A 12,093-nucleotide genomic window follows, 5' to 3' on the forward strand; every position below is an offset into this window, starting at 1 on the left:
GGCGCCCGTTTTCCACCAAAACCGACGTGCCCCAACCGAGGTCCCGGGGTGTAAGGCCAGTGATCCGCAGCTTTTGGGCTCCCGGTGCTGCCGTCCGCATGTAGAACTCGTCCCCCAACATCCCTCATGATGGCGACGCATCCCTCATGATGGGGACACATCCCTCATGACAGGGACACATCCTTCATGCTCCCTACCCTGGGGAGCTGAGACCTGGCTCGGTGCAGTGGGAATGGTGTAAATGGATTTTTCCAGGGGAAACCTGGCCCTTGCATAATAGACACCCCCCTCCCAACCACCCCCCAAGACTTTGCAAAGCCTCCAGGTAGCCCAAAATGGTTCTGGGTACCCCAGCGCAAGGCAAAACATCAAGCGCAGCCTTCTACCAGGGGAGATTTTTCTTTTTCCTTTTAATTAAATTGTCTGAGGAAGCCAAGACACAGACAGAAAGAGACCGAGACTGTAAATAGTATAGAAAAAAAAAAAAAGAGAGAGAGAGAGAGAGCGAGAGAACCGACTGACGGAGGTGTAAATGCCAGGTGGAGCCGTACGGAGGAAGAGAAGGAGGAGGAAGAGGCAGGCGAAGCTTCACGTTAGCTCCAGGATCACTGTTAGGGCGAGCGCCAAAACTAATCTGAAGCCGCAGTGGCCGGTAAGTGAACCTAGGCAGGAGGAGAAGAGGGATGGAGAGTTTAGGGAGCCGCGTCTCGCCACTTGGGTTTAAAGTAGTATGGGGTCAGCACCTTTTTTTGGAGGGGATCCCCCTCCTAAACTTGCTATGGAGCTTGTGAAGGGTGGGCAGAAGGTCAGGGATGCTGCAGGGAGCATCCACAGGGCCCTGCAAGGACATCCCTGCTGCCAAGGGCAAGGACTTGAGGCAAGGCAAGGCGAGATGGCCAAGGACTTGGGGCAAGGCAAGGAGAGGTGTTCAAGGGCTTGGGGCAAGGCAAGGAGAGATGTTCAAGGGCTTGGGGCAAGGCAAGGAGAGGTGTTCAAGGGCTTGGGGCAAGGCAAGGAGAGATGTTCAAGGGCTTGGGGCAAGGTAAGGAGAGATGTTCAAGGGCTTGGGGCAAGGCAAGGAGAGGTGTTCAAGGGCTTGGGGCAAGGCCAGGAGAGATGTTCAAGGGCTTGGGGCAAGGCCAGGAGACGTGTTCAAGGGCTTGGGGCAAGGCCAGGAGAGATGCTCTCTGCATGGTCCTTCCATCCCTCTGGGGTTTCGGGTCAAAATACCAGTGCCACCACCACTCACCGTTGGAGTCCTCTGTTCCTCTGGGAATATTTGGGTTTTCTAATGGGAAAGAAATAGCAGAGAGAGAGTTTTATTAGGGTGTGGCGTGTAGATGAGTGAGGATTTATGGAGCGAGGGGTGACCCCCACAGTGCCACCATACCAAAAACGATGAGCCGGGTGTGGGTGTCGGTGGAGCCCAGGGGGTTCTGGGCGGTGCAGCGGTACATGGAGCCGTTGAGTTCGGCTGGCACCCGCTCCAACACCAGCTCCTTGCCATCATGCTCGGCGCTGCCATCGAGGAGCCGGCTCCCCACCCGGGTCCACGTGAAGAGGGGCTCGGGGAAGACTTCATTCTGTGGGGAGATGGGGGGCTCTGAGATGGGTGTAGAGGGTGAGCAAACCCTGTCTCGCACTTGGAGGAAGGATGAGGTAGAACCAAAATGCCCAGGGGTGCACCAATGTAGGGACCATGATGTAACCCAAGGCCACCAAGCCAACCCCATAAAGTGCTGGTGTGGATGCAAGGTTGTCTGTTGGCAATGGAATCGCCTCACGACAATAAGGATGGGTGGGGATGCTGACCTGGAAGCCCTGCACCAAGATCCGCACAGTGTCTCCAACGCGGGCTCTCGTCGGGGTCATTGTGATCTTCGGGCCCTTGGGAGCGACTGCAAGGGAAGGGGAGAAGAAGGGACATCAGCCGAGCGAGGGGTTCCCGGTGCTGGTGGGTGCCCTTGGCCAGCGTTAATGATGGTTTGATGAACAATCGTGGCAAGGGGGAGGCAGTGTGTGCCAGCCGACGGGGCTGATGGCTGGGTGATTGATGGACAGGCTGACGGCTGTCCAAATGACTGATAGACAGGTAGGCAAGGGCCCCACAGGCGATGAACGGGAAGACGGTGAGATTGATATGTGACTGTAATGGGATGCATCGGTGGTGAAGGACAGATTTCCTAATCAAGCCCCTCTCTGCTCAGAAAGAGGGGTCAAGAGGGGTCAGGCTGGTTTGAAGCCATGGAGGTGGACAACTCAGAAAAGTATCGCCAGGACAAGGTGGCCTTGGTGAGTCTCGCGCAAGTGCTGTTAGCATGGGAGACAGCCACAAAGCTTTGCTGGCCCAAAATGCCAAGGACAGCCCTGTAAAGAAGAGGGGGACCCCCTTTCCCACACCAGACTTGGGGTGTCCTTGCCTGGTGCCTTGCGGGGAGAAGCAATGATGCAGCCAGCCACGGTGCGTGGCTGTCCCTCCTGGGCCATGGGTGGGATGGGACAGCCCCAGGAGCTGGCTGGGCTTTGCACGGAAGGAGCCTTTTGCAGGTTCAAAGGGAAAAATGGGCAGGAGGGAGGTTGTGCTTTGCCAGGAGTGGGTGTTTCATCCTTTGTATACTCAAGTGCTGCAGTGGATGGGACAGGCTGAGCCTGGACATCACGCTGGCACGACACAAAGGGACAAACAGCCACCAGAAACCACATTGGTCTGCACTGGTGGACACTGGCCCTCAAAAAGGGCATCCACGCCCCAGGATGCTCTGCATGGACGTGTGCCGGAGTCCACAGTTGTGCACCTGGCCTGCAATACCCCTGCAGGATCTGGTCCTCTGGTGTTAAAGCGGAGGTGATGGGTTGCAGATAATTACACCATGCTATGGTCTGTACCGGAAGAATTCTTTCTGCACCAAAGCAAATGGTTTGTCTCGGTTTCAACGCGACTTGTATTGAGCGTATCTATAGTGTATATATAATATTTATATGTAGGGAGGGGGTTAATGGGGGATCTGCCAAAAAACTGGGTGTGGATGGTGGTGGTGGGGCACCTGGCGAGGTGCATAGGCTGGAGGCATCTTAGGGGATGAGGAGAGTTGTGGATTTGGGAGGGGTCAGTGTGGGGTGAGCTTTGCTGTTACAGGAACTACTGGGGACAGGCCATCAAAATCTTGGCCTCACAGGGAGCCCCACAGAGCGGACACCTAAGCTGCAGAAGGTGTGAAAATGCAGGACTTAGGTTATTTCTTTGCCAGTTGTATGCTGGGAGAGAGCTGTAATGCTCAGTGGGGAGGAACAGATAATGGAAGGCCATCTATTAGCAAGAGAGCTGCTGCCCTCCTTGTTGACTGCCAACCTCCCGTTGACCTCCTCATTGCTGCCAGCCTCCCACTAATTGAGGTGGTTGATGAGCTGAAGGAAAAGAGACGGAGCACCAGCACTGAGAGGCTTGTGCACTCTGAAGCCCGCGCCAAAGACGGGTGGAAAGCCAACGAGATGAAGCTCTCCAGGACATGGTGCATCACTGCTGATGCAGCGAGCCAAGTGCCCTACTTGGCTGGGAGCAAAGCCCAGTCTTCTCCTCCTGGCTCTAGGGGAGAAAGGATAGAGCAGCCTGCTCAGGAGGGTGCCCCGAAGCTGGGGCAAGCCTGGTGGAGAGCTCAGCCTCTTCTGATGGGGAACCAGGAGAAGGTAGGGGAGCCCCAGCCTTATCTGGAGGCAAGTTGATCAGCCAAGGTGGGGCAGCAGTGAGAGGCCTGATAACTACTCTGCTCACCAGCTCCCATGGTCACTTGGGGAGCTTCTGCTTTACTGGGCATGCTGGGAGCCAATGGGGCAGCCCCGACCTCAATCTCACCACCCCATCGCAGCTGGAGCCTCACCAGCCCCATAGGCTGCCCCCGTGCAGGGGCCAACCTGGTCTCTCTCCAGCAATCCCCACTGGGATGGCTTGGGTGGTGATGGCCAACAAGGGTGATGGCATGTCCTCACATCTCCTGGGACTGGGTATAGAGGGATGGAGGCGACATCACTATGGGTTTGAAGGTGTTTCCCCCCCACAACGTGACGCCAGTCAAGGGGAGCTCCTCTGACCCATCCCCTCCCAGAGTTACACCCCATAGGAGGTAACGTTAAGGGGCTACCAACTTCCTCACCTGCCCTGCAGGCAACCAAGGCAAAGATCCACCAAGTCCCCCAACAGAGCCCCCACCCCCGGCTTTAACAACCCCCTCCCTGCTCATTCCTACACCCAACACAGCCCTGGCTCCCCCCCAGACCAGCCCTTCATTGTCCCCCCTGCCCCGATCCTATGCCTCCCCCCTGTATGCAAACACCCATCCCCTTCTCATAGAGGGGGCTTCTCCCAGCACAGCCCCCCCCAGATCTAGGGCCGTGCCCACATTACCCCCTGCCACTGACATCGCTGCCTTGCTCCGATACCCCAGCAACCTCAATTCCCCCCTTACCAGCCCCACACATCACCCCAAACCCCCACAGCACAATCCAACAGCCCCCTCCCAGCCCCAGCCCTACATCAACCCCCACCCAATAGCATCCCCCATGGCTGGGGGGGGCTCTCTCCCCTTTCCGGGGCACCCTGAGACTATGAGGACTTGGGGAGCAGCACCCCCACAGCTTTCCTTACCCCCCCCCCCCAACAAGGGGATCTGCATCCCATAGACCCCAGGACAACCTCCCCCAAGCACGCTATTGCCAGCACCCAAATCCTATCTTACCCCCCCAAAACTGCCCTTGTCCTCCTCCTCCTCCCTACACCCTATCCTGCCCCACACAGCCCCTCCGTGCTCTGTCTCCCCTACAACACACGGCAAACCTCTTCTCTTGCCTGATGAACCGCCCCCCCGGCAAAACCCGCCGCCCTCAAGCCTTCTTTTCCGGGACCCCCGCCATCACCTCCTCCTGTCACTATGTGGCATCCCACTGAGACCCGCCAGCGCCCGAAAAAGCCCCAAGAAGAAAAGCCAAAGCGCAAAAAGTGCAAAAAGTGGAAGCCAAAAAAAAAAAAAAAAAAAAAAAAAAAAAGCCGAACTTGCAAAAAAAGGACACAAAAAATTTGCGAAAAATTGCAAAAAAGCCAAGAACTCCCGTCCCGCCCCCCCCAAGCCCAGCCGCGGCGGCCGCGCTTACCGAGCGTCACCTCGGACTGCATGGGCATGGAGAGCGCCGGGTGCTTCACCTCGCAGCTGAAGAGCGCTTCGTTGTCGATTTGGGGGTTCAGGGTCCAGGTGAGGGTGGCCCGCGCCTCCACCGTCCCATCGCTGACGGGCGCGTGCGTGTGTCGGAAATAGTAGATGGGCTCGGCCACGTGCACCCATCGCGGGAATTCCCGGCTCACCACTGTTTCGGGGATGGTTTCGGTGACGGGACCCCTCTCGGCCGCCAGCCCCCGGGGGGGGTCCGCCGTGGCCAGGGGTTGCCCGCCTCCCACCTCCCCTTCGGCCGCCAGCGATTTCGGCACCTTGGTGTCATCCAGGTCGCGGTGAAGGAGGTTACGGGGTGCCCAGCTCCCGGCGCCGACCGGCGGCTCCGGCAGCGGGGTGGCCTCGATGGGCTCCCCGTCCCTCTTGAAGTACACCTGCGTGGGGACAAAAGGGACGGTGAGCCCGGTGGGAACAGCCACCACCCCAGACGTCCCCAGCATCCCATTCCCTTGGGTAGCTTTGCACGGGGCTCCGTCCCAAAGTCCCCACGGAAAGATGCTGCAGGGCAAGATTTGGGTAGCAGGCAGCTATTTGCCTTGTTTTGCCTCCAAAAGCAGCACATATATATGATATAGTTTTAATATATTTTTTTTATGCTTGCTTCACATATACATACATGAAAGATCAAAGACCCTGGGGGCTCACCAGCGGGGCGGGCTTGCCACCGGAGACCACACACACCAGGGTGAAGTTCTGCGCCTGGTAGCGGCTGAAGGGTGCCGGCGTGTCGGCGGCGAGCACTGAGATGGACGTCGGAGGAGCTGCCGGGGAGCAGAGCTGGGGCGTTAGCACACCCACCCATCTCCATCCCTGTCCCTATCCCCATCCTCATCCCTGTCTCCATCCGCATCTCCATCCCCATCCCTGTCCCTGCCTCCATGCCCATCCCGCCCCTGTACCAATCCCCATCCTCATCCTCACCTCCCTCCTCATCCTCATCCCTGTGTCCATCCTCATCCCCATCCCTATTGCTGCCCTCATCCCCGTCCTCATCCCTGTCCCAATCGCCATCCCCATCCTCATCCTCATCTCCGTCCCCATCCCAGGCCCCATCCTCATCCCCATCCCTGTCCCCATCCTCATTCCTGTCCCCATCCCCATCCTTGTCCCCATCTCCTTCTCCGTCCCCATCCCCATCCTCGTCCCTGTCCTGATCCTCATCCCCACCCCTGACCCCATCCCCATCCTCGTCCATGTTCTCATCCTCACCTCTGTCCCTGACCCCATCCCCATCCTCATCCCCATTCCTGTCCCTGTTCCCATCCCTATCCCCATCCTTGTCCCTGTCCCAATCCTCATCCCCGTCCCTGTCCCCATCCCCATCCTTGGGGATGGAAAAATGAGCCGAATCTCTGCTGCCACCCCACCCTGAGACCCCGCAGCCGGTTCCCCTCTGCTCCCACCCAGCCGGGGGCTGCACTCACCCATCACGTTGAGGAATACGTTCCCGGAGGCCAGGACCACCTTCTCCCGCGTGGCTCGGTCATAAATCCCCACGTGACACTCGTAGGGACCGTTGTCCGAAATGCGAACCTCGGGGAGGCTGGGGAGGAGAGAAGGGGCTCAGCGCTTGCTCCCCGCTCCATCCCAAACCCGTTCTCCCGGGGGATGCAGCGGTCGGCAGCCGGATATCAAGGCGTCGGGGGGGGTTGCTGTTCGCCAGCGATGGGGATCAATAAACTATTAATAACTGCAAGGGCTGCAGGAGAGAGCTGTGTAATGCGGTTTAGCAGCTGGAGTTTACCGGCACTGACAGCTCCTCGGGAGGGTAAGTAATTGCATTATCAAAAGGAGAAGCATACGGGAGGTAAAGGCACCGCCGAGAGCAAAAACCCGCGAAGCGTGGACATTAAACGCCTGCAAAACGCCGATGTAAAAGGCTGGGCGCCGGACGTCGCAGACCTCTCGGGCGATGCAACGGCTTAGCAAAGCGTGGCGGATCAAAAGCATCACAAGCCCAAACTCCGAGCAAATCCAGAACACGCTTCAATCGACACGTTATCTAGATTCTTTATATACACACACATCAGAGGAGCTGCCGGGGAGCAGAGCCAGGGTGTTAGCACAGTGTCTTCGATACCCACCCGTCTCCATCCCTGTCCCCGTCTCCATCCCCATCCCTGTCCTCATCCCTGTCCCCATCCTCATCCCCGTCCCCATCCCCCGTCCTCCTCCCCATCCCCATCTTCATCCCCGTCCCCATCCCCCATCCTCCTCTCCATCCCCATCTTCATCCCCATCCCCATCCCCATCCCCCATCCTCCTCTCCACCCCCATCTTTGCCCCCATCCCCATCCTCATCTCCACCTCCACCTCCATCTCTGTCCTCATCCCCATCTCCCATCCTCCTCTCCACCCCCATCTTCATCCCCATCCTCATCTCCATCTCAATCTCCATCTCCACCTGCATCCCCATCCCTGTCCTCATCCCCATCCCCCATCCTCTTCTCCACCCCTATCTTCATCCCCATCCTCATCTCCATCCCCATCCCTGTCCTCATCCCCATCCCCATCCCCCATCCTCTTCTCCACCCCTCTCTTCATCCCCATCTCCATCTCCACCCCCATCCCCATCCCTGTCCTCATCCCCATATCCATCCCCATCCTCATACGCATCCCCATCCCCATTTAGATAGAAATATACACGTTAAAAATATATATATTTTATATCGATATATATATAAAACAGGAGAGGAAGAGATGTACAAGAGGATCGGTGCTGCCGGAGGTGGACATGCTCGCGCCGGCTGCAAAGGAGCCACTGGCAGTGTCCCACCGTGGCAATGACCCCCACCTTAAACCCGCCCCCCCACTCTTCCGGACAAACCCAGACGTGCACCTTGCAGAGTTTCCCCAGCCAGGGGGCGAAATCCGGCGCTGCTTTGCCGGATCCTTTCCGAAAGCCCCTGGCTGCCTCCCCACACCTCCTCCTCGCCGTGCGAGCCCCCCCCCTGCCCCCCGCCAGCACAAACGAGCCCCTGTCGAAGCGAACAGTCGCCCAGCAGCTCCTTTGAACGGCTGCGACGCTTTCAACTAAGCCTTCGCCATCTGTTCCAGCCTCTAATTACCCACGCACCGAGCGGGAAATCATCCACACCCTTCGTTAGCGGCACGCGGGGAGCGGCGCCGGCGCTTTGCGTCCCTGCCAAGCTGGGGACCCGCCGCGTCCTCGCGGCGAGGGACAGGCCCTTTGGGTTTGCGCGGGGATTCGGGTGTAAAATGGCCCTAATTGGGTCGCTTTGATGCTTCCGCGATGGGTAGGGACCGGAGAGAGGGAACCCCCCGGCCCCGCAAAGCAGCCCGTCGTGTCCTTTGCGTCCTCTAAGTGTGCTGGAGATAAGGAACAAAAATCATATAGATATTCATAAAGCAGCGCCTTACTCGACGAGGGTGGGTTTTTAATCAGAGGAGGGGGCGGGGCGGGGGGGGGAAATATCCAGGATTGGATATTTTTGCTCTTCACATCTGAGCGGGTGGCATTCAAAGCCGGTATGAAAAGAGGCAGTCCCGGCAGCCCTCTGTGCCGCGCAGATAAGAGCTGAGCCGCCCGGGATAACGCTCCGTGGGCCGGCACCGACGTGACCGTGCCATTAAAAAGAGGAAAATACAGAAGGGTAAAATAAAAGGGAGCGAAAACCTGAGCGGAAACGGCCGGGAAGCGACCGACCCATCGCCAAACCCTTCCCAATAGCGTTCCTCTTCTTCACCAGAGCCCAAAATAAGGCAGGCCCCCCCCTCCTCCCTCCCCCCCGAAAAAAAAAGCATCAAGCCAACGATTCAGAAAACAAGCTCCTTTCATACCCTCTGAGAACTCTCTCCTTTCTCCTCGGGCATGCTGCTGTTTTCCTCTGAAAACAACCGCGTGAAAACGCTTTTACCGCGAACATCCCCGGCTCCACGGACAATTTGCCGGCGCCGTGCCGACGATTACCAATGCTTTTAAAGTGCCTGGTCCTAGGGCGGCGAATTTTTCTGCTCGCAAATTCTATTAGTTCTACAATACGCGGCGAAAAGGAGCAAAACGGAGGTTTCCGAGCCAAAAAAAAAAAAAAAAAAAGCGAGCATCTGCTTTGCCTCGCCGGGACGGCGCAACATCCTTGTCCCTTGCTCAAGGGATGCTCGTGGTCGGGATGTCCTGCTCCGTGCATGAGGGGTGGGTTTTTTTGCTGGTTTAATTTCCCGGTTTTCCTGGTGCTCCCTGCTAGAGGAGAGCGATGGCTAAATCCAGCGCCAAGCGAAACCGCTGGGTTTATGGCAGGAAAGCGAGGGTGTGGAGTTAGGGAATGTGTAATCTGTCTGTGAAGCCGCCAAAACCTCCTCTAAACAATAATTAGTCGTGTCAGAAATTTGTACAACATCCGAGCGGGCGGCTGAGCGGAGCCTGTGCTACGTGGGGAAACAAAACTCAAGGAGCGGAGCAGCCCCTGAGCATCTCCTGAACATCGCTCTGAGCAACCTCTGATCGTCGCCTGAGCATCCCCTGAGCATCCTCCTGGGTATCACCTGAGCATCCCTGACCCTCCCGAGCATCCTCTGAGCATCTCCTGACCATCCCCCTGAGCAACCTCTGATCATCCCCTGAGCGTTCCCCTGAGCATCTCCTGACCTTCCTAAGCATCATCTCAGCAACCCCTGAGTGTCTGCTGACCCTCCTGAGCATCCTCTGAGCATCTTCTGAACATCCCCTGAGCATACCTCTGAGCAACCCCTGAGCATCCTCCTGAGTAAACCTCTGAACATCCTGCTGAGCATCCTGATGATCCCCTGACCCTACAGAGGATCCTCTGAGCATCTCCTGAACATCCCCCTCAGCAACCTCTGATCATCCCCTGAGCATCCCCCGAGCATCCTCCTGGGTATCCCCTGACCCTCCTGAGCATCCTCTGAGCAGCCCCTGAGCATCTCCTGAATATCGCTCTGAGCAACTTCCGACCATCACCTGAGCATTCTCCTGAGCAACCTCTGATTACTGCCTGAGCATCCTCTGAGCATCCCTGACCCTCCTGAGCATCCTCTGAGCATCTCCTGACCATCCTGAGCATCATCTGAGCAACCCCTGAGCATCTGCTGACCCTCCTGAGCATCCTCTGAGCATCTTCTGAACATCCCCTGAGCATTCCTCTGAGCAACCCCTGAGCATCCTCCTGAACAACCCTTGAGCATCTGGAGCTTCTCCTGAGCGTCTCCTGAACAAGCCCTGTGCATCCTCCTGAGCATCCCCTGAGCAACCTCTGAGCATCCTGCTGAGCATCCTGAGGACCCCCTGACCCTCCTGAGCATCCTCCGGAGCAGCCCCTGAGCATCTGCTGAGCATCTCCTGCCCTTCCTGAGCATCATCTGAGCAACCTCTGAGCAAGCCCTGAGCATCTGCTGACCCTCCTGAGCATCCTCTGAGCATTCTCTGACCATCCCGTGAGCATCCCCCTGAGCATCCTCTGAGCAAGCCCTGAGCATCCTCCTGAGCATCCCCTGAGCAACCTCTGAACATCCTGCTGAGAATCCTACTGATCCCCCGACCCTACGGAGTATCCTCTGAGCAATCCCCTAAGCATTCCCCTCAGCATCTCCTGACCTTCCTGAGCATCACCTGAGCAACCCTGAGCAACATCTGAGCATCTGCTGACCCTCCTGAACATCCCATGAGCATCTTCTGACCATCCCTCTGAGCATTCTCTGAGCATCTCCTGAACATCCCCTGAGCATCCTCCTGAGCAACCGCTGAGCCACTTCTGGGCATCCTCCTGAGCAATCCCTGAGCATCTTGAGCTTCTCCTGACCCTCTCCTGAGGAAGCCCTGCGCACCCTCCTGAGCAACCCTTGAGCATCCTGATGATTGCCTGAGCAATCCCTGAGCATCACCTGACCATCCTCTGAGCAACCCCTGAGCATCCTCTGAGCATCCTCCTGAGCATACTCTGAGCATCTTCTGAGCCTCCCTGGAGCAAGCCCTGCGCATTCTCCTGAGCAACCCCTGAGCATCCTCTGAGCAACCTCTGAACATCCTGCTGAGCGTCCTGCTGATCCCCTGACTCTACGGAGTATCCTCTGAGCATCTCCTGAGCATCCCCCTGAAAAACCTCTGATCGTTGCCTGAGCATCCCATGAGCATCCCCATAGCATTCCCCTCAGTGTGTCCTGACCTTCCTGAGCACCATCCGAGCAACCTCTGAGCAACCACTGAGCATCTTCTGGGCCTCCCTGGAGCAAGCCCTGCGCGTCCTCCTGAGCAACTCCTGAGCATCCCGAGCATCTCCTGACCCTCCTGAGCATCCTCAGACCATTCCCTGGAGCAACCCCTGAGCATCCCAAGTATCTCCTGAGCCAGCCCTGTGCATCCTCCCGTATGACCACAACCATCTCCGCTCCAGCCCTACTTTCCTGCTGCTTTTCTCCCCTCTCTGTTCACTTTTATTCCCATGCAGCCATCTAACGCGACTGCTCTTGCTTATAATACAACATAGCTCTGAGTGGAGCAGAAAAAGCAAAAAAAAAACCAAAAACCAAACCCAAAAATTCAGATTCCAAACAATTAGAAAGAATTTCGTGCTTGCACGCATCCAACGGGACGAGCCACGCCGAGCCCGTTCCAACCCCTGCAGGTGCAAAGCGTCGCATCACCCGGAAGAAACGACTGTATTTTCCCCACCGTACACAGAATTTTTATTACCCCACGCTGGGAAAAACGAGCTTTGAAATCCCATCGGCAAACCCTAATTTAAAAAGGAAACAAAGGAAAAAAAAAAAACAACAAAACAAAAACCAAACAACCACCCAACAAACCCATGAAAAAATGAATACTTCACCCCAGCCTCTTTTGCCTTGAATTAACTCTCCCCCTGACATTTTTTTCCGGCTCCAGTTTTGTTTTTATAACACT

The 12,093-nt window shown here is 57.0% G+C and overlaps 1 protein-coding gene across 1 annotated transcript in view; it reads right to left on the reverse strand.

Annotated features, from left to right (window-relative positions):
- Positions 1-588: 588 nt before the first annotated feature.
- Positions 589-12,093, reverse strand: part of IGSF21 (immunoglobin superfamily member 21) — an 83,979-nt gene continuing 72,474 nt past the window's right edge. Inside the window, exons 5-11 of the mRNA XM_054222682.1 lie at positions 6,641-6,759; positions 5,862-5,977; positions 5,143-5,590; positions 1,813-1,898; positions 1,391-1,583; positions 1,250-1,288; positions 589-662 (exon numbers count right to left, since the gene is read on the reverse strand). Coding sequence (XP_054078657.1) covers positions 589-662; positions 1,250-1,288; positions 1,391-1,583; positions 1,813-1,898; positions 5,143-5,590; positions 5,862-5,977; positions 6,641-6,759 — 1,075 coding nt within the window. The remainder of the gene's footprint in view (positions 663-1,249; positions 1,289-1,390; positions 1,584-1,812; positions 1,899-5,142; positions 5,591-5,861; positions 5,978-6,640; positions 6,760-12,093) is intronic.

The sequence above is a fragment of the Rissa tridactyla genome, chromosome 16, assembly GCF_028500815.1.
Source record: "Rissa tridactyla isolate bRisTri1 chromosome 16, bRisTri1.patW.cur.20221130, whole genome shotgun sequence".
NCBI classification, from domain to species: domain Eukaryota; kingdom Metazoa; phylum Chordata; class Aves; order Charadriiformes; family Laridae; genus Rissa; species Rissa tridactyla.